Source organism: Eptatretus burgeri, chromosome 6 (assembly GCF_056783735.1).
Source record: "Eptatretus burgeri isolate ZD-2024b chromosome 6, Ebu_testis_v1, whole genome shotgun sequence".
NCBI lineage: Eukaryota > Metazoa > Chordata > Myxini > Myxiniformes > Myxinidae > Eptatretus > Eptatretus burgeri.
In genome coordinates, this window is record NC_140966.1 from 9,878,616 (window position 1) to 9,905,093 (window position 26,478).

At 43.1% G+C, this 26,478-nt stretch overlaps 2 protein-coding genes across 7 annotated transcripts in view; one reads left to right on the plus strand and one right to left on the minus strand.

Moving 5' to 3' along the window:
• The window catches only part of LOC147024228 (cyclic AMP-responsive element-binding protein 1-like), a 64,027-nt gene that overhangs the window by 775 nt on the left and 36,774 nt on the right, over nucleotides 1-26,478 (plus strand). For 4 of the 6 annotated variants that reach the window (XM_085883929.1, XM_085883928.1, XM_085883927.1 and 1 more), the window contains exons 2-3: nucleotides 14,193-14,320; nucleotides 25,415-25,534. In XM_085883929.1, the coding sequence (XP_085740055.1) occupies nucleotides 14,213-14,320; nucleotides 25,415-25,534 (228 nt within the window). In that variant the 5' untranslated portion in view covers nucleotides 14,193-14,212. Of the gene's footprint in view, nucleotides 1-14,192; nucleotides 14,321-15,665; nucleotides 15,806-25,414; nucleotides 25,535-26,478 lie in introns of those variants that run through there. The other 2 variants (XM_085883930.1, XM_085883932.1) reach the window with 2 other exon arrangements.
• LOC147024229 (uncharacterized) lies at nucleotides 2,056-3,581 on the minus strand. The gene is made up of 2 exons (XM_085886955.1): nucleotides 3,128-3,581; nucleotides 2,056-3,052 (listed from the first exon to the last, which is right to left on the minus strand). The coding sequence occupies exons 1-2, from the start codon at nucleotides 3,579-3,581 to the stop codon at nucleotides 2,286-2,288; spliced, it is 1,221 nt and encodes a 406-aa protein (XP_085743081.1). The 3' UTR covers nucleotides 2,056-2,285.

The window sequence follows — 26,478 nt, forward strand, 5'->3', positions numbered from 1 at the left end:
CACCCCCTCCTCCCCCGCCTCACCGAGGGCCGCGGGCACGAGACGTTGAGAACGCTTCCCGCGCAAACACGTTCAGGGCACAAAATCACCTTCCAGGTCATTCATGGAATGTTTTCATCCTTCGAACCGGCCGCGGGATTTCCTTGGACTCGCTGGAGCCGAAAACCCGCGCTTCTCTCACCGCGACGTTTTCAAAATCTCTCTCTTGTCTTTCACTTCTTCCTTTCCTTGTCCACTTAACTCTTCTCTTCATTAATTTGTTTAACCCTTTGGAGAACTTTTTTTTTCTTCACTTCTCTTCACTTTGTTTCCCTTCTTCACTTTGTTTCTCTTCTTCACTTTGTTTCTCTTCTTCACTTTGTTTCTCTTCTTCACTTTGTTTCTCTTCTTCACTTTGTTTTTCTTCTTCACTTTGTTTTTCTTCTTCACTTTGTTTCTCTTCTTCACTTTGTTTCTCTTCTTCACTTTGTTTTTCTTCTTCATATTTGTTTCTCTTCACTTTGTTTCTCTTCTTCACTTTGTTTCTCTTCTTCACTTTGTTTCTCTTCTTCACTTTGTTTCTCTTCTTCACTTTGTTTCTCTTCTTCACTTTGTTTCTCTTCTTCACTTTGTTTCTCTTCTTCACTTTGTTTCTCTTCTTCACTTTCTCTTCTTCACTTTCTCTTCTTCACTTTCTCTTCTTCACTTTCTCTTCTTCACTTTGTTTCTCTTCTTCACTTTCTCTTCTTCACTTTGTTTCTCTTCTTCACTTTGTTTCCCTTCTTCACTTTGTTTCCCTTCTTCACTTTGTTTCCCTTCTTCACTTTGTTTCCCTTCTTCACTTTGTTTCCCTTCTTCACTTTGTTTCCCTTCTTCACTTTGCTTCCCTTCTTCACTTTGCTTCCCTTCTTCACTTTGCTTCCCTTCTTCACTTTGTTTCTCTTCTTCACTTTGCTTTTTCCGAAGTCCGAAGTTTTGGGGGTCATGGTCATCGGTCAAAATTACATATTTTCCATTATAAATTAAAAAAGGTTAAGAATATGCGTGTTTACTATGGGAGACATATATCAAGTCCTTTATTGGCTTTCATTTGACATCATGACCTTTGACCTTACGTGGCCTTGAAAGGTCAAAATCATTTTACGGTCATAACTTCGTGAAAAATGGTTTAATTGACTTCAAACTAAGACTAAAATATTTCTTATAATCAACATTCAGGTTAAGGATGTATCAAATTTAAATTTGATCCCCAAAATAACTTTATGCCTTAAATGGACAGGATTTGTTGTGCCTGGCACCACTTGTTTTATTTAGTGATCTATTGGGAACATTTAGGTAAAGGGTGTCATTTTGCCGATCGTGTTTTTGGCCAGATATGGGGGTGGTAACATATATAGCTCCAGGAATGGCTCAGAGTGCTCAGATTTTTGGGCACTTCTTCTGGAATTGATCTCCATACCCCAAGGAACAACTGTGACAGGTTTGGTGCTTTAATCCACCAGGTCACAATTTCTGGAAAATTTGACATTAAGGCCCCTGACTATATAGGCTCGAGGCCAAATTAAAAAAGGGGCCTAAAATTGTGAGAAACCCCTACCCACGGTAGAACAAGTCACAACCTATTTTTTCTTGAAGAGGGATGTTTGGGGAGTTAGAAAATCATGGTTCTGAACCTGAGATCATTGCACAACATTTTGAAAATCACGTTTACATAATATGTACCACTGCAGACTGCAAAAATGGATTTAATCGCCACAGATTTTGGCTCATAATGGCTCATATATTTGTTAATACTGGTGCTACAAACACAAATTTGGTCCCAAAATGTGAGGAATGATGACATATACATCCGTAAAACCCATTTGTGATGTAACAAAGGCTTTTGTGTGACCTACAGGCAAAAATAGTGGAATTTTACTCAACAAATCAGCTTCGGGTTTACCAATAAATATCAACAAAAACATTAATTACTTCAAAAATATTGGACTTGCAGTCATACTTGTTACATAAACATAATCCAAGTTTATTTACCCTTTGAAAAATATATCTAATGATACAATTGTCACTGAAATGATATAGTTATAACTGAAATCATGTCGCCCCACTAATGCTGACCGATAGAAATCCCGAAGCAGATATGCAACATGAAGAATTGACTTAAGATTCTGACACAATTGTGAAAGTGACTTTTATAGACATCATGTTGATATAAGCTATTTCACAAATGACGATAATGAATTCATAACATGCACTGTAACTTATGTACATCTATTACATGAAGTTAAACTTGTAATACATTTAAAAGTTCAGTCACGCTCTTCATCAGTGCTGTCGTCAAAGACAACAGAATCATCAACATTTGGACAATCGTCTGCACTACACGAGCAGAATTCAGTGCAGGTCAGTCCTGCAGAGATACAATGACATGTTCTGCTCTGCCGACAGTCCTCGTCGGTGCAGCGTAGGTTTTGAAGAACTTTGGTGATGTAAATATCCTCCGAGGAAGTTTGATCAACAGCCACAGACGTGAGGAAACGTCTCACCTCATCATAGGACACACAGTGTCCTAATTCATGAAGCATGTCAATGAAATGATTGCTTCCCAATTCATGATGCACCTGCAAGGCTAAACCAAGCGTTATTGTGGAGTACACTCGACGGCTCTGTGATATTATATTGTGACAAATGGCGATCGTCCTCAGGTTGTTCTTCATAACACCTTCATCACTACAGCTGGTTACATTCGTGTGTGATTTCTCACTGGTGCACCACTGAATAAAATCGTAGAGTGTATGAGGAACAAATTCTGCACAGTGCTGAATATCTGTTTCCTCGACAGGTGCATACATATTTCCAACATACTCGATATCAGCCATGTGCTTCCTCAGGATACCAGCTGCAGCATGCAAAGTATGCATTTCACTATCTGTGGCTGATGGTACATCAGACGAGATGTCTTCATATTCTGGTTCATCAGTCATGCTCTGCAGAATCGTGGCTTTTCTCAGGGCATCACATAAGGTCACAGAAGAAGAGCATATGATGTCAGTGTGGCCATCAAATGTTACACAGACTATTTGGTCACCATAATATTAAGTTAATCGCTCCTTAAACTTCCAAGTTTTATACTGTTCTGCACTTGTGGTACCCAGTGAAACCAAATATCCAACGTATTCATCTTTCAGATCAACGAGGGTTGTCACTGTCTTAGTTTTGGAGAACACAGTTTGTTCCAGATAACATTTCAGTTCATCAAAAGCTTCATCATGTTTCCTCTCCTGATTTATGAATTGCAGCAGTGATGTTCCTTTCTGAAATATAGTGTGAATAGCATAACCTGTGGTACTTGGCATCATAGGCGAACAAATCTGGAAAGGCAAGCATGCACATGTGTATTTTATTGTCTTGTCTTTTGTCAGCTGCTGCCAGAACTTTTTCTCTGGTGGACTGTCCAGTTCCTGTAGATACCGGTGTAAGCTTGTTTCTGGAAGTGTTGGATTTTCCACAAGTGAAGCAGTTAGTCCTGATGTCAAACCCAGCTGTTTCATTTCTGCTGATTCTTGTGTGTTCTGTTGCCGCAGACGTGCATGGTTGCTGGTCATTCTCACTGGGGTTGGATGTGGAGATATTTGACTTGCTGGTATACTTGGCCCGACATGATTTGTGGAATGATACTTTCAAATCAAGACTCAATATGTCTTGTTGCAAAGGCCAGATACTTTCGTAAACGTCATCTTTTCTGATTTGACTTGCTTTGAAGATTGCACTCAAACCATTAAATGTTGGGTTCTTTACAACTTCTTGCTTTTTAGGGTTGAGGGGTTTAAAGCATATGATGCACTGGTCAGTGTCAATTTTATGATGCTTCACAACAGGTGGTTCCAGATCCATAATTGCATATCAATTGTCAGCACAAGCATCTGAAATGAAATAATTAAAGATAAGTATATATCAGTAGTTTTTAAAAAAGGCAATCAAGCTCAAAATTGATTTTCTGCAACTGGATTTAAAATCATTCTTGTTTGGTTAATGCATATACATGTATTATAAATTAATCAATGTCTGTTACTTTTAGGGGGGGTGACATATGGTTTCGGTAATAACTCTATTAATTCAACTGATTTATCTTTATGAGTTGTATTTCTAAAAAGGAGAATGATGGAGGGTTATTTTGATGTAATATGTAGTAATACAACTCAAATACTTATGAAGAAATTAATTGTTTAGTTGATATTTATTGGTAAACCCGAAGCTGATTTTCTGAGTAAAATTCCACTATTTTTGCCTGTAGGTCACATAAAAGCCTTTGTTACATCACAAATGGTTTTTACAGATGTATATGTCATCATTCCTCACATTTTGGGACCAAATTTGTGTTTGTAGCACCAGTATTAACAAATATATGAGCCATTATGAGCCAAAATCTGTGGCGATTAAATCCATTTTTGCAGTCTGCAGTGGTACATATGTAAACGTGATTTTTAAAATGTTGTGCAATGATCTCAGGTTCACAACCATGATTTTCTAACTCCCCAAACATCCCTCTTCAAGAAAAAATAGGTTGTGACTTGTTCTACCTTGGGTAGGGGTATGCCACCCAAAACCTCATTTGGCCACGAGCCTAATATGGATTGAACTCGGTGACTGTTTTCATACCCCGCATACCTCTCCATTCCATCTGATATAAATGTGTGTTTTTTATGTCAAAGTTCTATTATTTAAAATGATAATGCTACACTGCCTGCTACGCCACCCGCTTCACCACCCACAGTGTAAACATGGCTGAACCCTCGAAGGTATGGTCATGAAACATCATAGGAGAGATCAAATAGACTAAGAGACTGAAATGAAACTTGATGAAGACTGACATAGAACGTTGAATAAAGAAGAATGATTGGAACGAGAAGAAGAACGAAACACCGTAGGCCAAATCAAGTTGAACTACCGGCTGCGAATAATGAACAAGCTATAATCAACATGGTACTATGAGTTACAACCGTGAGTACTGCAATGCAAGATATTGGGGATATAAGCTATACGCATTGAATAAATGCACTAAATGGTGTCATGATGGAAAGGTTTCACTCGGCCTACTGTCTGAGACGCTTACTCCATTAAGAGAGCTGCTTACAAGGGATACACACGAAGCAAAGAACTGCAGAGAACATATACGAGAGCATAATTCAGCAATGGCGTTCGTATCGATGGGAGCCGAGATTAAATCACTGCCTGGAAATGGTCCGTACTGCATTTGAATACACTGCCAGATTTACCATTTGGCCTCTCTGCTGTATGCAAATGAGGCAAATAATCCAGGGTATGGACAACTATGTTTTCGATTCTGCAGAAGCAACAACAAAATGGCTTAAAAACCAATGAAACCAAGGGTGTATGGCCAAACTAATGTGGCAGTTGGATGAGATGCTGCAACAAGTTATCCCTTTTGCTGAGACATAAGCAAATGCATCAAATAACCCAGGCCAATCCAACAACGAGTGTGCACATGGTATTTATAGAAGACCCAGACTTGGAGAAGAGACAACATAATGGACCTACATCAAGAATGGAGGTTACTGCAATATTTATTTGAGAAGGCGGGAAACCACCTGCAAATCGATAAAAATGCATATATCCCACAAGTGACTGCTGGAGAGATATATATCGCCTCTAAACACGGATGGAGACCCTATAGTGAATCTGCTGCTCTTACTCTGCGGAGAGGGTGGTTGGCATAAGAAATTGCAACACAGAAAAGAGAGAAACACTGTTGCAATTCTTTGATTATAGACTTGTATTGAGTCCTCAATTTAGCCTATTACACAGCAGTGGGAAATTATTTCAGCAAAACATTGTAGAGAGCTCGTAAAGACTGAAGGATCTAGAATGAACTATTCATGCCATAATCAGAAAGATTTACGAGTAGAAACGAACTGTACCGTGTACTAATGGATGCAGTAGAAGCAAGAGCTCAGAACCAGAATTTGAGAGCAGGGAAGATGACAATTCTGCCTTCAACTTTCCAATGGAGCCCGAGGAACATGCAACAGAACTATCAGGATGCATGGCAATTGTACGACAGTTTGGGAGACCTTATCTATTCGTTACTCTTGCAGTCCTGCCTGGCCTGATATGCTGAATGTAATGGAGAGAAGACAGTTTTCCGATACGTTTGGATTTTCCCATGACAATCAACAAGTCACAGGGACGGACGTTTGACAGAATTTGTTTATCGCTTCTGAAACCCTGATTCAGTCATGGGCAAGTGCATGTAGATCTCTCAAGAATTCGATCGTTTATTGGACTCATTTAGTGTTGTATCTGAGAAGAACGACGTTGATAATTGTGTTTACAGTGAAATATATGAATAAACCTGTTCAAAAGCACTAGGCTGCATATGTTACGTGAGTGTGTATCGAGTTTCATGGAAAGTGTCTGGGTTATGAAATTTCAACATTTCGGGGATTTTTCCACTTGTTGGTTGAATCTGTAGTTGCTGCTTCCACCTTATTAAAGGGAATTTTTCTGAACCGGTTTTGTTGTTTTGTTGTTTCTGTTATATCTTCGTCCCTGTGTTGATGTTTATGCTTCCGTACAATTTTCCATGTTAAATCGTACTTTGCTGTGCTGTATTTGTTACCCTCACTGAAGGAGAGGGTCGTGTGTGTGTGTGCGTGTGTGCGTGCGTGCGTGCGTGCGTGCGTGCGTGCGTGTGTGTGTGTGTGCGTGTGTGCGTGTGTGCGTGCGTGCGTGCGTGCGTGCGTGCGTGCGTGCACGCGCAGAACTTTAGTGTTTTTCTATACAACCACTTGGCGGATCGAGACAAGATTTTCACCATCATGTTGTTGTTCGTCTTTCGGCTGCTCCCGTTAGGGGTCGCCACAGTGGATCATCCGTTATGATCCGCATACTGATTTGGCACAGGTTTTACGCCGGATGCCCTTCCTGACGCAACCCTGGTCGCCTCTTACGACACAGGGATATGGATTGGGTTTTGCCATGACTCTGGGCTGCCATACACCCTCTCATAGCACAGCCCAATGCAGAGCTTCCGTCCTCAAGTGATCCTCCAACCGAAGCCTCCGAGTAGCCGGATTACAGGCACACGCCACTACGCCCGGTCGTGCAACAACTCATGTAGAATGCTTTATTGTTAATTATGACATCATAGGTCACGTGGTGTGGCAGCCATGTTGGAAAAACGGAAAAAACTTTGGACCTTCGTATCTCTGAAACTGCACCAAGGGAAAAAATTGAAACTTGGCACATGCCAAGTACTCCTCATGGGGAGTGTGATGTTTTTTATGACGTCATAGGTGCCTTCTTTCTCATGTCATAATTACATATCGTCGACCGAGAATTAACAGGGTCCAACTACACTTTTTTAAAGTTTGAGAAAAATGAAATCAAAAATTCAAAGTGGAATTGCCGCTATCTCATAACATTTTATTTTCATATCTTGTGCTACATAACAGGTACATATAAAGGTTACAGAAAATAATCTTACTTAGTTTCCTCTGTTGCCCTTCTACATGGACTTCTAAATTTGAATGAAATGTCAGATAGACCCTGTTAATTCTCGGTCGACGATATGTAGAACACTACATCTGATCAGTATGAACATTTTTGAGTTATCTCGGTCCACATGGTCTGCAGGAAACAAAAAAAAGAAAGGATCATGTCATCGGTCACATGATTCAGTAGCAATATTGTTTTTTTTTTTATATACTTCCAAAATCTTCTCTGAAATGGCTGAACAGATTGAGGCGAAACTTTACACGTATGACCGCCTATCCATGAGAAACAAAAGGTTCATGCATATGATGTCATAGGTCACATGGTTTGACAGCCATATTGGAGTTACCCTAAAACCTGCAAAAATGTTCTCCAGAATGGCTGGATAGATCGAGGGGAAACTTCACACAAATGTTCCCCAAGTCATGGGTGTACAAGTTTGTTAAGGAATAATTGAAAGGTGACGTGGTTTGGCAGCCATATTGGATTGAATAAAAATATTAAATAATGTTTTCTCTGAAACCGCTTAATCAATCATAAAATCTCACAATTATGATCTTGTCGTAATGAGGAATACATGTTTTAAATTTCAACTTGATTGGACACATGGTTTGGTCGCCAGAATTATTTAATTTTTGATATGGGTTCTTTATTAAAAAAAAAAATTATTTTTAATTTTTTTAAATATGGCTCACGTGGCTGTGTTTGGGTGGGTTTGAGGGTCGAGTAGCAGCAGCTGAAATGCGAATCCTATCCAGGTTCCACCTGATGACTTCATCTTTGATTTTTGCTTGTTTGGGTTCCATCTGATTACTCCAATGCAGGACTGTACCTATTTGGTCTTCCATTTGATTTGAATTGAATTGAATTTATTTTAATCCCATTCTAAATTCAATTGAATAATAGGTAATAATATAAAAAGAACGTCATGGGTCAGGGTCAGATGTGTAATGTGAAAGCGGGGTTTCGTCAAAGTGGGACGTCTTGGTACCCGGTCATCACTGCCAGCAGTTATAAAGTGGCAGTTCAAATTATATCTTATTAATTACGTAACACACCAGAACACAAACGTCACACAAGATATACCACACAAACACCACACAAAAGGAGTCCTGGTGAAGGTCTGCAATCTCTGAGTGCTCTTTTTCTTGTTCCCTCTGCCACCGAATGTGAAGGAGGTTATGTTTTCACCCCTCTCTGTCTGGCTGGGTGCAGGATATCTCAAAATTGTCAACAAATCCAGATGAAATTTGGTGGACAGGTTGGGTGTGTGACAAGGAAGAATTGATTCGATTTTGGTGAAGATCCAGATCCGGATCCAACAACTAGAATTTGAAAAGTGATTCTTCACTATCTAGCACAATATCTCAAAAAGTTGTGGATGAATTCAGATGAAACTTGGTGGACCTGTTGGGTGTGTGACTACGGCTAATTGATTCAATTTTGGTGAAGATCTGAATCCGGATCTGAATACGAGAATTGTTAAATTTTTCAAGTTATTCTTGACCATTGAGAGATGGTGCTCAAAAATGATGTATAGCATCCACCCATCCATTGGGACCATACATTGATGTGCATTGGGACCATTGGGACCATACATTGATGTGCATTGGGACCATTGGGACCATATATTGATGTGCATTCAGCAGCATCAGTGCAGAGCATTGATGCTGCTGAAGCAGTCTCCTGGGCTATTGAGCACAATCCTGGACAGGTCGCCACTCCAACACAGGATACTAGCATGCTAACACTCATTTTTCCGACCTCGGAAGGATGACAAAAGAGTCACCCCACCTGGTGTTAATTCAACAGGAAAGTGGGATTTGAACTCAGGATCCTAGGATCCCAAGCCCATCACCCTAACCATATGTATGGCATGATATTTCAAAAATGTATTGGGCCCGATATGTTTTCGTGGATCAGGCATTACGTGGTGGAGGTTGGTGGAGGTATGCGCTCTACCGAGTATCCTCGTAGTTGAATTTGTTTTCATGTTGTTCAAGGCCTTCTTCTCAGATAGCCACCGTGAAAAGTCTGTGTCCCTTTTGTCACCATGTTCCTCAGTTTTCTTCTTTCTTCTCAAATATACTTTCTACCTCCTCAACATTATACAATTTAATTCCCTCCCCTTTTCAATAAAATAAAAAAATATGTAAAATAAAAACCTTTTCACACTCCACAGCAATCTTATTATACTTGAATTTCCTTTTGCCTGGACTTCCTGTACTCCATTCTTTTTTGTCGCCTCCCCCCCCCCCCTTTTCTCATTAACTCCAAACTGAATCTTTATTGAACATAAACACTTCTTTCTTCCTTTAAAAACCTTTTTAAAGCATTATACTTGAATGTACAGTTTATCATACCTGAGTTTAAAAACATTATACTTGAATTTCCTTTTTGCCAAAACTTCCTGTACTCCATTCTGGTTTTTTTTTTTTCTCCCTTTTCTCAATACCTCCAAACTGAATCTTTATTGAACATAAACCTTTCTTCCTTCTTCCTTTAAAAACATTTTAAAATGCTTCACTTTCCTTCTCCATCAGGAGTACCCCACATGTTCTTATTCACGACAATGAATTCCACTTTTCTTCCTCACAAATATTATTTTCCAAAACTGCCTGTCAGCTCAGCGCTTGGTCTACCAATCCTCCCCCCCGCACCTACAGCACCACCTTTATCCGTGCCTTCAACAAAAATGGAACCATCTATCCTATGATCATTCGATCTCCATTTGTCCAATTTGGGAATTTGTAATTGGCATCCCTCCACTTCATGTTCCCTCTTTCTGCATCCCACCTCACCCCACCTCAAATATTCATGTTCTCCACACCCACCCACTCAATGCTTTCCCCTCACCCCACTACTCAAAGCTTCCCCCTCACTCCACTCACTCAAACCTCACCCAGCTCCCTCAAACCTGACACCTCACCCTGCCCCCTCAAAGCCTCCCTCCCATTCTAGACCCACCCAACACCTCCTCCCCTGTCCCTAACTTTGTGGACCTCAAACACCCGAGGTCTCAACTCAAACCTGACAGATCTCCTCATCCAGGCTGCTGCTGATAAACCAGACATCATCTGTTAACAGAATCCTTCCTCCCACAGGACATCCCTGACTCCTTCGTATCTCTCCCCAGCTACTGCACTATATTCTGATTTGAAAGTCCTGAGCCCCGCCAAAGCGGAGGAGTATTACTTTACATCAATAACTCAATTTATCACTGCCCTTGTACTGATCTTATACCTCTAAACCCCCAGGAATGCCTTTGGCTGCGCATTCTCCTCTTCTCCCACTTCTTGTTGGTCTGTGTGTTGTACCGTCCTCCTAACAGTGACGACTCCATCTACATCTCTCAGACAACAGGGATCAACTTTTATCCACTCATCTGAACTCTCTCTTCCTCTTATGTGGCGATTTTAATTGTCACCATGCAAATTGGCTGGGTGTTGGTCCCTCTCTCACTAGCCATGGAACTTCTGTGATGCAAAGGACTTCTGTGATTCCATGTGATTCTCCTATATCTTATGCCCCTGATATTAACTCAGCTTGGAAATTCTTTCACAGAAACCTGCTCTCTCTTGTGCACAGATTAATCCCATCTCGTCGTCAATTGTCCTACCTTCTTCCTGCCCATAGTACACTGAATACTGTGGTAAGGCAGTTGCTCTGAAACAACTTTTCTTCTCTTCCTGGAAAGCAAACCCAACCAAAGGCAATCTCAGCTCTTTCCACAAATCTTGCAACAAGTGTGTGTCCACTCTCAGGAGAGCCAGAAAACATCATCTGTCCAACCTCAAGATTTAACTTTCAAACTTGTCTTCCTCCTCTAAAATGTAGTGGCACCTTGTTGAATCTGTCGTCAGTGTATGCTCCCCTTCTATCCCTTCCCTCACTTAAAATGGCACCACAGCTGACTGCGCTCATGGGAAGGCCAAATGCCTCAATTCTGTGCGTGCTTCCAAATATTGTGTGTCCAACCCTTCACGCTCAGTATCCATCCTTCCCTGTCATACACAACTGCTCCTGGACTCAGTGTTTTTTGCACCTGAGAATGTGGAGAAGTTTCTGGCAACCCTCGACTACAATTCGGCAACTGGACTGGACAGCATCAACTCACATGTCCTAAAAACATGCTCTGCTGCTCATGCACATCCCCTCTGCCCTTTTCATCCTATCATTAGTGCTAGGTCATCTACCATCTGCTTGAAAATCAGCCAACATCAATGCACCACATAAAAAGTGCAGAAATGGAATACCAATTTCCTTCACGACAGACCTTTCAGCTTATTTCCTATCATCAACGAGGTTAAGGAATCCATCATCGCTGCTGATGTGAAATACCTTCTTTTCTCCAAAGACCTCATCTCAGATCACCAATTTGGTTTCAGGCAAGGTCAGTCCACCTTGGACATGCTGCTTTGACTTACCCAACAATGGATAGAGGTCCTCAATGTCAGACATGAGATCAGGGCAATCTTTATGGGCATATCCTAAGGTTTCCATACTGTCTGGCATCCTGCCTTTCTCTCCAAACTCTCTGCCAATGGCATCCAAGGCCAACTCCACACATGACCTTGATAAAAATTCTCTCTTCAAACCTTGACAAAATCATAAAATGGTGAAACACTTGGAATATGTCTTTCAATCCTGACAAATCTCACACTCTCACCATCTCTCTCCGAAAGGAGCATCTGGCAAACCCTCTGTTCTACTTTCTTTACAATCCTCTTGAGGAAGTTCACTCATTCAAATTCCTGGGTCTCAATGTCAAAAATGATCTTTCTTGGGCAAACCACATTTCAACATAAGATGACTTAGCCAGCTGCCAACTGGGAATCCTGCATCATACAAAGTCCTTCCTTGGCACACCTGAACTCCGATCCACCAACAAGGCTTTCATCCACAGCTAGATAGAGTAATGCTCTCCCCTCTGGGCTGGTGCTCCTGCCTCTCACCTTTGTCGGCTTCATGTTGTGGAAACCAAGGCATTTCGGATCATTGGTATCTCCCACGATGAGGCTGAGTCTTTGGGCCTCTTACTCTCTCACCGCAGGCAAGTCGGTGGTCTTTCTGTCTTCTACAGTCTCCTCTCCGGTCTCACCCCCCCCCCCTTGCTCTGTCTGCGATTTTTTTTTTTTTTTTTTTTTTCCCCACCATATTTCTGCAGGGTGCTCAAGGTCCACCAACAACCCCCTTCTGGTAAAACTACCAAAATCACGAATCACCACTCACCTTCACTCTTTCATTCCTCTTTTTTCCCGCCTTTGGAATGAACTCCCACACTCTCTTCAATGTCATTCTTCCCTCCAGGTCTTCAAAACAGCTGTTCACCACCACCTTTTATCATTCCCCATCCAAAACCACAATCTTTTCTACCCCCCATTAATCCACCCCAAACCCACCTCCTTCAAATTCCCTGCTTTCTTTTCTGAAAGTCCCTGTACTGTCCATCTTGTATACCCCTTGTTCCCTGCCCCATCCCTCTCCCTTCCACAGTTCACCTAATGTGTCTGTTCCCCACTGTTTTGTCCCTTCCACTCCCGCCCCTCTTTTCTCATTCCCCCGTTGCTGTGCGCTGTGTTAGCTCTCATACGAGCCTTAACAAGGTATACAAAAAATTTTTCCAAAACCATCATTTTTTCTATCTCTGTTAAACTCCCACCCCCTAAGCCCACCTCCTTCCAAATTTCCAGTTTTTCCTTCCTCAGACTTTGCTTCTGTATCCACCTTGTCCACCCCATATGTCCCTCCCCCTAATCCTCATTACTTTCGACACCCATTATTTATCGAAGTCTCCCTCTATTTTGTCCCTCAACTCCGTTGGGGTCCTCCCCCTCTCTCTACCGTTCCTTTTGTTCTGTTGCGTCCTGATCTGTTCATTGTTCTCGCCCTTCCATGAGCCTTGACTACACAAAAAAACAAAACAGAACAACAGCGAGAATTGCTTTGCAATACATGTCCCCTACTCATGTGATCTTTTCAAAGTCCAAAAAGGACATGACTGAATAATTGATGAAACACCCTAAAACTCGAACTTGTGCTGTAACTTATCATGTTACATACATGGAGCAAAACCATGTGTACGGCTTGTGTATACTGTACATCATGGTTATCTTTCTGGGATCATTCCAATTACATGGGGCTATTGACACTCAGGCCTTAGGCCTGACGCCTGCTGATTTGTACTGTTTCATGGAATGGCGGAACATGATTTTATTGGGGTGATGTCAGGTTCAGCTCTCCAGCCAATGGGTGTAAAGTAGTGGGGTGATCAGGGCAGCTGAACACTGACTCGTGTATAATATGTGATGTATTCTAAGTCCAAAAAGGGCATAACTCTGTGGAAAATTGATGAAACGCCCTGAAGCTCGAACTTGTTCTCTATATTATCATAATGAAGCCATGTACCAAGTTTCAGTTGAATATGTTAAAGGGTATGGGAAAAAAGTCTAAAAAAAAAAACCACAGGTGGGACAGACAGACGACGGATGGACGGACAGATGAAGAGCAAACCTATAGCCCCCTCTGGTGAAACCGGAAGTGGACTCGTGAGCCTCAGTTAGTGGCTGATTATTTTTGTCTTCACCACGACTAAGATTATGTACTTTCGTGTTGCTGTTCTGCAAGTTTAGTAGACTTGGTTCATTATGATGCACATCACATTGCTCAGTTTCCTATCTTATTTCTTTGTTTACTCCAAGGCCCTCAGTAGGAGCAGAGAATGTCAAACGAGACGGAAAGCCGTGAGAATGGCACGGCAACTGTCACTGTCAACACCCCGGCAGTTACTAACACACAACCTGGCCAACTGCACCTTCATGCTACACAGGTGTGCACCTTGGATGTATGAAAGGCTTTGCCTGGTTTTCAAGAGTATAATAATTAAAGTTGGCATCTGTTTTTCACACTACAAGAAATGGAATTTGGTTTTTGAAGACATACCACAAATGTTCCTGAAAGCAACTGATTTTCAAGTAAAACAACAATAAACAGATCTGGGGGTAAAAACGACAACATGGGGATCGCTGGCTCCTGCACCTCAGCAAGCCAAATTTGAAACCATTGCGAGAGCAGCCTGAGGGTCACCAGATATATCAAGCTATTCATTGTTCATGTTAAAATATGTAGACAAATGGCTCAAAAGTATAAACTTATCCACTTTGGGTGGTGAGGCTTTGTCACTGTGAAGATCTTCAGTGTTTTTAAAAGAAAAAGTATCCTGATCCTACAGTGCAACTGTGAATAACAAAGTTGCTTTTTTTGGTACAAGTCTTAATTGATGAAATGATTCATTTTTGTTTGAGTGTCATTTGGTTTCCAAGAATCATTTCAGAGAGTGTCTTTTCTTGCTAAATTACCCCATTTTCCCTTTAGCCATACAGGGGAGCTCAAACCTGAAACTCTATTCTCTTGAGAACTATAAATCGGAATAATTGCTGTCGATATGACATTTTTGGGAGATGCTTGGGGACATCTATTTATTACATCTTTAAAAATGGCAGTTTTTCAAGCCATCACTTTCCCTTCAATGGTAAGGTTCTGCTTCCCCCGTATTTTATTTTTTTCCGTTCTTGCATAAGTATGCGGGCAGTGTCATTAGAGGGGGGAGTATGGGGGCATAAGTATGAGTACACGGGGGGGGGGGGTTAGGGAGGGGGAGGAGGGAGTTGGATCCACGCTGGATGCAGTCAGGGAGTAGCGGTTGACTCGCTTGATACTTTCATTTTATCATTTTAAAGCTTGCCATCCTGTCTCTGCTTGTTCTAACATGGACTCTCCAATTTTTCATATTAATCAACATTTCACCTTATGTTTTTTTGGGGGACGAGCATGCGATTAAGCTTGCTTAGTGCCAAACTAAAGCTGACGATCTTTACATTTACAATTCAGTTTGTTCAATATTGGTTCTCTTTCATTTGTAGGTGTCAGTTATAATAATAATGTTGGGGAAATGACTCCTAAGGGGTAACATTGCTTAGTATAGTTGTTATTTCCTTCATTAATGTGTTTTCAGTAAGCGTGAGGTACTTAATCGTGATATTAGAAATGTCACTTGTATGTTGAGACAGATGATGTCCACCCTCCCCAGTGTCTGTGTCTAAAAACCACCATCCTTGTGAGCTTTTTATTTTATGTTCTACCCTTTGAAATCTGTCCTTCATGTCTCTTTTTAGTGTTTGGGTGGGCCGTCAGCCAGTAGTTTAGGTGGGAAAGCGATGCCTCGGCCAGTCAAGGGAGGGGCAGGGGGGACCACCCGGCTGACAAGTTGGAGATGGGCGGTCCTCTACCCATCAAACGGACCTTCAGGCCAACGGTGAGTGAGAGGGGAGGGGTGTGGGATGTCACTTCTTGAGGTGGTGGCCAGAGACAATAAATGCACATACAGTTGGGGGTAAATCAACAGATGCCTGGGACTGACAGTGGAGAGGCTGCAGGAGATCTGCGTGAGCTGCTGCGCAATACCATGCCCTCACCCAGCCAGCCACGCCTCCCCGCTTTTTCCTCATGCCGGGCTCCTGCCTGGAGCGGGTTGCCATGCAAAGGATGTGACTGTCACTTTGCCACCCCACACCTGTCCCTGCTGTGTTCTGTCCAACACAGCTTGCAGTATTTTAGTCCTGCATGACACTATCTGGTCGATCTCCTTTGGTGTGTCTGTGAGCCCAGATAAGGATAAGTAATTACGGATCCCGATCGTTCATTGTTTTGTGGCCGTGTATGTTCTGTCGTGCGCAAGGGGTTTATTATCGCCATTTATTGTTATTGTCTGCTTCCTTGTGTTTCCTTCCCCATGACCATTGACTGCATTATTAAATACGAGCAAATACCACCAGTTGCTTTGTTGACGGTAATACTAAAAGGGAGGTGGGGGAGGGGAGAGAGAGACAGACAGACAGACAGACAGACAGATATTTTTTTTTCTCTTATATATATATATTTTTTGTTACGAATTTCGCCCGCCTGGCGTGCGATCGGCCACGTACCTCTAATGGCGGCCGCGTTGCCCACCGGAACGGACAATTCAGTCGTGACCCTCTTGGAACTACCGCCAAGGAGCTAGCCACGGGGGGGGGGGGGGGTTAACCTCACCACAACCCAGTTCGCATTCTACCCGTGCGAAATAGGGTGAATCGCCGAATGTCGAAATACCTAAGTACCCGCGTGGGCAGCGTACCGAGGAGTTGTACCACGCCGCAGGTCGACTCCGGACACGAACCGCTTAAGCAGCTTGTTCCGTGCTGCAGGGATAACCGAGCAGAGTTATCGTTGACCTCGACGGTTCAGATTATTTATTGGGTGTCCACACCCACTACCAATCCCTTACGTGATGCAAGATGGAAATGTCAATCAGAAGAAAGGACGCAACGAAACGGGAAACAGTTTGACAAGCACTTTTAATTCACACTCAGACAAGCACGTATTTACAGTTATACAGTAAGAATGCACGACGCGTTCGGCATCAATTACCGGACGGGCCCTGGACAGCACGACGTTCGGTGTTGACTGGTGGTGTGGTTGATGGTTGTGGAAGGGGAAAGGCGAAGGTGGTGGGGGGTTTGCTGTGGTAGTTTGGTTGTTGGCGGGCGTCGTTTGGGAATGGCAGTGAAGTGATGTTTGCGGGGTGGAGTTGTGGAGGTAAAGAGGCAAAGGTGGTGGTGTTTGAGTTGTTGGTGGCTTAATGGTCCAAAATAACGATAGAGAAAGAAAAATGGCTAACTCAAAGCGTCGCAGCCCAGATGAATCACACATATTCGCTATAAACAACGGGTGTGGACTAACTACACATGAACTTATCGATATATCTCACCTGAGGACCTTTCTGGTGTATTGCAAATTTCCACAGCTGTAACAACAATATATTTGCATGCATACATACATACAGAAAAAATATATATATATTTTTTTGGCGGAGTGGTGAGGATGGCATGGTTGTGGAGAGGCAGGTGTGGTTGTGGTTGTTGTGAAGCGGCGTTGTGGTTGGTGGTTGTTGTGTGATGGTGGTTGAGAGGTGGTTGGTTCAAAATAATAATAGAACAGAAAAACGCCTATCTCAAAGCGTCGCAGCCCGAATGAATCACAATAAATCCCTCTAAACAACGGGTTTGGGGCTAACTACACATGTACTTCAGAGATACCTCACCTATGGGACCTGGATGATGGTTTGCGAATTTCCACAGCCGTAACAATATATACATACATACATACACAAATATAAACATATATATATATATATATATATATATATATATATATATATATATATATATATATATATATATATATATATATATATATACATATATATACAGTCAGACATACATACAGAAATATATATATATATATATATACATATATATATGCAGTCAGACATACATACAGAAATATATATATATATATATATATATATATATATATATATATATATATATATATATATATATATATATATATATACATATACACATACATATTGTTGCGGTTCTCGGAACCGCATACATACAACAGATAGGTGTCCCGAGACAGTTGTGCCATGAATATACATGTAGATATACCCCCTTCCTTTTGTTTAGTGGGAAGACAAGAGAGTGCGTTGCAATAGGCTAATAGTTAGGTTATTAAATCATTTTTCCCTTTTTATTTAATCCCCACTCTTTTTCTTTTCTGAGGCAAAATCCGCGACGTGCGCTTTGGGCTGGACTAGTGCTTTGAGCTTCCACCGTCTACCCGAAACCAGACATGTGCGGCGAGTCACGTACGCTTTAGCACCCAGGTGGGCGGGCTGGGCCGGCGTCTGCCTGAAACCCAGCCCAGGCTGGCGGACCACGTTTAGGGGTCGGGGCCAGTCAGAAAGCCGACTCAGGCGATGACGTCGGGTTCGGCATGGCCCCTCCCCCAAGCTCCAGGCTCTATAAAACATGGAGAAGTCCGCCGTGAAAGTGTGGTGTGGAAAAGTGTTGTGTGGGTGTTCTTCACGCGGAGTGTTCCTCCTGGACTCAACCCACGTCTCACCTCGACGAACCGCCTCCTGCCCGGTCCAGCCGACTGCTCCACCCTCGCCCCCTGGACTCCGCCATTCTCCACTCAAGCTCCTCCTTCAGAGCACGATTTCCACACTTGCGGCTGTGGCCAGAACAACGCGACTATTGTCGGGTACCGCACCATGGAGCATTCCTCCCCCGAAACGCCCACGTACCGAAAACTATAACCTCAACCCCCTCCCTCCCTGGCTGCAAAAGTCCCTTTTCATTGGGGTTTTTTTGTGTGTGTGTGTGTGTGTGTGTGTGTGTGTGTGTGTGTGTGTGTGTGTGTGTGTGTGTGTGTGTGTGTGTGTGTGTGTGTGTGTGTGTGTGTGTGTGTGTGTGTGTGTGTGTGTGTGTGTGTGTGTGTGTGTGTGTGTGTGTGAGAGAGAGTGTGCTGGCGCCTGTCTGTTAAGTAAGCCTGTTGAAGATCCTTATTATTGTTACTCTTATTAATCTCACGTCAAGTCTGCACTGTGTCTGCTTTAGTAAGTTGCTTGTATGATTGTCACACCACACCTCTCTCCTCTTTCCCTGCGTTACATACCCAATAAATATTTGTTGTGCCACATGCTTTTCCTCGCTTGCTGTTAATAAATAACTTGCCAAAACCCCGTCACAGACGGATTCCGTTCCATGAGCCCAATATGACAACCAGTGGCGGCTCTTGTAAGAGCCGGATCCCAGTCGATGTACTCCATGGCCTTACCTAATGAGGCCTACAAAACGTCCTTGTACACGACATTTTCTTCCTTGTACACGACTTCCTTGTAAAGAAGTCCCCTGATTTGTGCACGTGTCTACTTTGACGTACAAACACCGTGTCAAAACTTCTCAGGTCACAGTACCGAGAAAAACGTGACGCGACCGCTAGGAGGAGCACAAAATTGGTCCTTCAGTTTTAATATATAGATTACATTTTTTTGTGTCAAATTCACATTCTGAGGTAGTCAGCATGTGCAGAAGAGGGTTTTACATTGCAGACGCTATTTTCGAGGAGTGGAATTGCACCTCTCAGCAGTGACGGTCTGTCAATGACAGACATAATGACGTCAGCGAATGACCGATGATATCATGACGTCCTTACGCCTCTCAGCGGTGACGTCACACGTCGCCATGTAAACGAATGTAAAACGAAAAGTGTTTATTCTGCTTCAGAGTTGAAGTTTGACTCTTGCCACTATGTGCGATGCACTCTTACAGGTACGAAATTTCTTTCAGTCCAAGTCACAGTACCGAGAAAAACGTGACGCGACCGCTAGGAGGAGCACAAAATTGGTCCTTCAGTATTAATATATAGATTGTCATTAGGAATGTTCCCAGCTCGCCTTTGTCTTTTCTCTCATTGGTCCAGCATGGTTCGAATCCAGGTTTAGCCGGATCTTTATTCCCAACGGTCTGTTCCTTTTAGCTGGTACGTCCTTGGCAGTGCCGTTCGGCTGCATCCGATCCGGTCGAGTGATCCGGTTCGGACAAGGCGTACCGAGGGCGTGGTTCCCCGATGGTTAAATCGCGTGGTTAATTAGGTAACCCGATTAACCCATAGGTGGGAGGACCCTAGGTCACGCGGTTGAGTTATTGGCGTCCACGGTCGGTTAAGCGACCTGCCGTGTCACGGAATTATCCGTGAACGACGGCCTATAATTCCGGGGAGTCTGGTGGGAATCGATGTAGCTTCTGCCACCTTGTGTTCTTCTCACCCGACCCTGCCGGCTCGCAACAATATACATATATACAGGGTGTCCCAAAAGTCTCCATACATTGGGAAAATTAACACTTTTATCAAAATGTAACTTTATTTACAAAACGTTCTCGACATGATTGCCATTTTTTTGTCAACACACACGAAGTCGTCTCTCCCATTCATGGTGAGCTTGTGTCAACACATCTGGCGTTATGCAAGTAATTCCACTTCGAATGTGTTCCTTTAAATGATCCATGTTCTGAATCTTTTCCTTGCACACCATGGCCTTCAATTGCCCCCCACAAGTAAAAGTCGAGTGGGTTGAGATCTGGGGATCTCGCAGGCCACTCCACGGGGCCATGGCGACCAATCCAAGAACGCAGAAACTGTTGATCCAATCATCGGCGTACGCAGATACCATAATGAGGTGGTGCACCGTCCTGCTGGAAATAACGTGGGAATTCTCCAGCCTCGTTTAAGAGGAACGGCATGATGTTGTCTTGCAGCATGTTTAGATAAATTTCGCCATTAAGATTTATGTCAATGAAAACAGGTCCAACAATTTTGATGCCCCATATCCCGCATCATACCATCACTTTTCTGGAACCTTGATTTTTTTTTTTAAGGACTCATCCAGTTTGGGTTGGTATTGCTCCAGTCATGTAATTTTGGCGATTGACTTCTCCATTGATATAAAAATTGGCTTAATCAGTAAAGAGGATCCCAGCTGTGAAGTTTGCATCACCGTCCAATTTGTTTAGAGCCCATTCACAAAATTCCAACCTCCTATCTGGATCATCTTCACTAAGATGGTGAAACATTTGCATTTTGTATGGATGCCATGTTTCTTTTTTCACGATGCACTGGACACTTGATCTGCTGACACCGCTTTCTGCAGACAATTGTCGTATGCTTTTTGGGGACTCCTTGCAAACGCTGCCAGCACCACGTTGGTTGTGCCTTCATCAGTGGATGTTCGTGGACGTCCACTTCTCGGTTGGTCTGCAACACTACCAGTCTTTCTGAACTTCTCAATAACTTTGGCAACAGTGTCGTGTGTGATGTGCTTGCCATGTTTCCTGTTAAAGTCGATTGCAACCTTGTGACAGCTTCCCGGACCAGCCATGAGAATGATTTCAATACGTTTTTCTTTTGACAAAGGCATTCTTGAGGGGAATCTGAAAAAAAAAAGATATAAGCTATGTATGAAGAATTTCGGGAGGCATTTTGCTGAGTGTTAATTTTCCATTTGTATGGAGACTTTTAGGACACTGTGTGTGTGTGTGTGTGTGTGTGTGTGTGTGTGTGTGTGTGTGTGTGTGTGTGTGTGTGTGTGTGTGTGTGTGTGTGTGTGTGTGTGTGTGTGTATACATATAAATAAATAATGTCTGCAATCCATATTCTACTGGTCATATGACAAACACTGCCCAGACACATCTGGAGACACACATCCCGGACGCACACCGCCCGGACGTGTCGGGAGACGCACACCGCCCGGGCATGCCTGGAGATACACACCACCCGAACGCGTCTGGAGATGGAGAGTGAGAAAGGTAGGTGTGGGAAAAGGGTGCTGCACAGTAATGGGAGGGGATAGAGCAAATTTGGGACAAAGCGAGATCGGGGTGGGGGTCGGGGAATGAGCAGAGAGTATATGTTATGCTTTATGAACAAGACACACTCACACACCTCGCACAACACACACACACACACACACACACACACACACACACACACACACACACACACACACACACACACACACACACACACACACACACACACACTGGTGCTTGGCCGACATCGGCAATTTTTCGGGAATTAGCAAGTTGGAATCAGTGTGATTACCGACGACAGTACATGCTGTATGCTTTCACTGAAAAACAACGTTACATTTATGTAGATGTTTCAGGGATATGTTCACAAACATTATTCTTTATATACAGCTGCGTGTGGCGGGTGGAAAAACAGAATTTTGTTTGGTAATTTAAAAACCACATCAATGCGGCAAACGGCTCGGAAATCAGGTGTTGTTTCACAACTCGCTCAGGATGACGGAGCGCGAACCATTCGCTCAGGATGATGGAGCACGAACCACTCGCTCAGGATGACGGAGCACGAACCACTCGCTCAGGATGACGGAGCACGAACCACTCGCTCAGGATGACGGAGCACGAACCACTCGCTCAGGATGACGGAGCACGAACCACTCGCTCAGGATGACGGAGCACGAACCACTCGCTCAGGATGACGGAGCACGAACCACTCGCTCAGGATGACGGAGCACGAACCACTCGCTCAGGATGACTGAGCACGAACCACTCGCTCAGGATGACTGAGCACGAACCACTCGCTCAGGATGATGGAGCACGAACCACTCGCTCAGGATGACGGAGCACGAACCACTCGCTCAGGATGACGGAGCACGAACCACTCGCTCAGGATGACGGAGCACGAACCACTCGCTCAGGATGACGGAGCACGAACCACTCGCTCAGGATGACGGAGCACGAACCACTCGCTCAGGATGACTGAGCACGAACCACTCGCTCAGGATGACGGAGCACGAACCACTCGCTCAGGATGACGGAGCACGAACCACTCGCTCAGGATGACGGAGCACGAACCACTCGCTCAGGATGACGGAGCACGAACCACTCGCTCAGGATGACGGAGCACAAACCACTCGCTCAGGATGACGGAGCACGAACCACTCGCTCAGGATGACGGAGCACGAACCACTCGCTCAGGATGACGGAGCACGAACCACTCGCTCAGGATGACGATACGATCCACTCGCTCAGGATGACGGATTTTTTTTTTTTTTAGCCCAATCTCTCAATGGTGAAGAATCACTTAAAAAAATTCTGGTGGTCGGATCTGGATCCAGATCTTCACCAAAATCTAATCAGCTGGCCCTTGTCACACACCGAACATGTCCACCAAGTTTCATCTGAATCCGTCCACAACTTTTTGAGATATCCTCTACACAGACAAACAGACAGAAAGGGGTGAAATCATAACCTCTTTCACCTTCGCTTACAGAGGTAATAACAATTCGAGGTATTTTGGGGGTCTTCATGATCTTAAGTGTCTTGGTGGTCTTAAAGGGTCTTCAAAGGCTGTCGGGATCTCAGCAGTCTAAAGGGTCAAAAGGTTTAAATATGTGTGTAATAAAGAGACACAACACGCCCCCCTCCCCCACACACACACACACACACACACACACACACACACACACACACACACACACACACACACACACACACACACACACACACACACACACACACACACACACACACACACACACACACACACACACACACACACACACACACACACACACACACACACACACACACAAACACAACTCATCCATTTATAGTAGACTAGGTGAATGCACCCGGCGTTTCCCAGGTGCTTTTTGAATGAATTTAATCTTCTGTACATAGGTCTGACGCGACGCAGTCATAGCCTAAGGGGGTTGGTGAGGGGGAAACACCCCCCCCCACCCCCGGCCGAGGGGCCTCGCCACCTAGCCTATAACCTTCCCGGGGCCTGTCCCGTCATTTTTTGTTTCAGAGGTTTCCTCCCATCTTTCGCCGTTCAGGAGATTAGCGCGTGCAGACAAACAAACAAACAAACAAACAAAAACTTCAAATTATATATTAGATATATAATTTGGTTTATATATAAGGTTTATACATAAGTTTGCGTGCCCCCCTCATTCCTATCTGTGCCCGTCAATCGCTTGGTCCGTGCCGTGCTGTTTATGAAAGCATCTTGTCTACCCTCTTCCCTGTGCTTTTTATAATAAACCTCATTACAATCATAAGAGATACCTTCCTGCCAATTGCCTCTTGTGCGCGTTCGCTGCCTGGTTTGGTTTTATTGAATGATCCTTGGGGAACAGTAACCGTAAGTTAGAATAGCTGAAGGGCAGTGCATGGAACCATTTCGGAAATCCGTGGAGGCATTCATAAGACCTTCACACTGATACGTAACACGCTTGTGAGCCTCAGGCGTGATAATCTGCAGGTGAACACCACCATATTGGTTGATCACACAAGGCAAAGATAACAAAAATTTTGCTCACTTTTTGGGGAGAATAACCTCTAATAATTTTATTATTTCTTGAATGTCATTAGTTTCGTTTTCATTGACTGGAACTGTGCTTGTATTTTATTGTATTTATTCAGATCATTTCATTGTCATTTCAATTTACTCGTTGAACACTACTGTGGAGATGCTTTTTTGTTCTTCCATCAGAGGAGTGTCAGATAGAGCTGACCATTAAGTTTTTGCTGACCATTAAGCTGACCATTAACTTCACACCAAACTGTTCAATTTGGCTATTACTATTCCGCTACTTGGGCAGTCAGTGAGCCCTACTTGTGCGAGGTCATTGAGTGTGTATGCAGTCTTGGTGTATGCCAGTGTAGAAACATCTAGGTTTGTTCCTGCTTGGCCTTTGTTCCTGGACAAATGTTGTAGTTCTTGAAGCGCCTTAGGTTGCTTAGAGATTGTGTTATGCTTGAATGATAACAGCTGTGTATCTGTGCAGCTTCAAAGTCTAATTTTATCGAGTGCAGTTTAAGTTTGGCCAAAGAGTTTAGTTATTTTGATATGGACATTAGCTGATGTTGAATTTTATTAGCCGAACACTAAATGTAAATCTTCACAAGTTCGTATCTATATAATAATGCGCTTGTTTGTCCGTCCTTTCATCCATCTGTCTGTGTGTAACATTATGTTCCACCCATTGGTTTGACAGTTTTCCTGAATCCACCCACAATTTCAACCTGAAAAATAAAGTGTGGCAGCCATGTTGCGACTTAATGCTATGCGAAGCCAAAGACATCTTTGGAGCTATCAAAATCGTTATGCCCTCCTAATAAGTTTTCCCTTCAGTGTAAAATGATCAAAGCAACAGTTAAAAAGGTTTTTTTTAGCCTGGGCCTTCTGAAGATAGGCCTCGGTAATCGAGGCAACAGTCTGTTCTCGATATAGTTGGGAGGGGGTGGGGGGGAGTTTTAGACTTTGTTGGAGGGGAGGGGAGTGAGGACTTGAAGTAATATTTTACGTTGCATGGATGTTCCATGGGTCCCTGCTAGTGTAATGTTATTCCATAACAATGATATCCAGTTCTTACCTTTATCAGCATTCAAATTGCATTCTGTAGAACATCTCTCTGTTGCAATGAAATTTTATTTTTCAGGTGTCGGGAACCCCTGGGGTGTCAGTGGTCCAGATCCCCGGAGGGCAGACAATTGAGGTCCAATCAGTAATCCAGACCCAGCCGTCAGTCATCCAAACGCCAACCATTCAGACTGTACAGGTGAAAACTCAGTGATTTAGAATGTGATGCATCAGGGCCTGTCCATATTACATGCACAAAATCTATATAATAATCGTGGGGTATGATCATACTCCGTACATAGGGTTCCATCCATCCATCCATTGGGACCAGACTCTGTGCAGAGCGTTGGTGCTGCCTAAGCAGACTCCTTGGCTATTGGCCACAATTCTGAACGGGTCGCCATTCCGACACAGGATACCAGCAAGCTGGCACTCATTTTGCTGACCTCGGAAGGATGACAGGCAGAGTTCACCCCACCTGGTGTTAATTCAAAGCTGAGTGGGGTTTGAACTCAGAATCATAGGATCCCAAATCCACCACCCTCACCATTAAGCCAACACCAGGCATATACATCGGGATGGTACGGGAAAAAATGGCCACCCATTCAAATGTGTACAAAATGATATGCTTGAAAACTACAACAGAGTGAAGTTGTAAACATTTAAAAGGCATACCTTTTATTCTCAAATGTTTTCAGAACTAAGAATGAAAAATACATCGCTAAAGCATCAGATCGAGAGATTACAAAATTGCAGGTTTTTGAGTTTTTAATTTTTTTTTAGTTCTTTCAACCAGCTCAAGAATATAAGGCTTCCTTGTTATTTATTTAATTATTTATTTATTCTCTTTCCCGGTATTTTTACCATGGGCTTCTGCTAGTATGGCTAAATAACTGTATGTAGGTAGTCTGTTAGATGAAAGGCAAATGACATTCATTGTATGAGTAAAGAGATTCAAGAGAGTGTTTTTTGATTGAAGTTGCCTTTATAATGTGTTGGAAATTGGTAAAGTCATGATTGACAATACATTTTTATTTTTATTTTTGCAAACAAAATCTCAACGATAGATCATTTCAGTTTTGGATGTTGCTCTGAATGTGCAATAAATGAAACTGTCATATGCAAGTACATACCTTTGTAGGC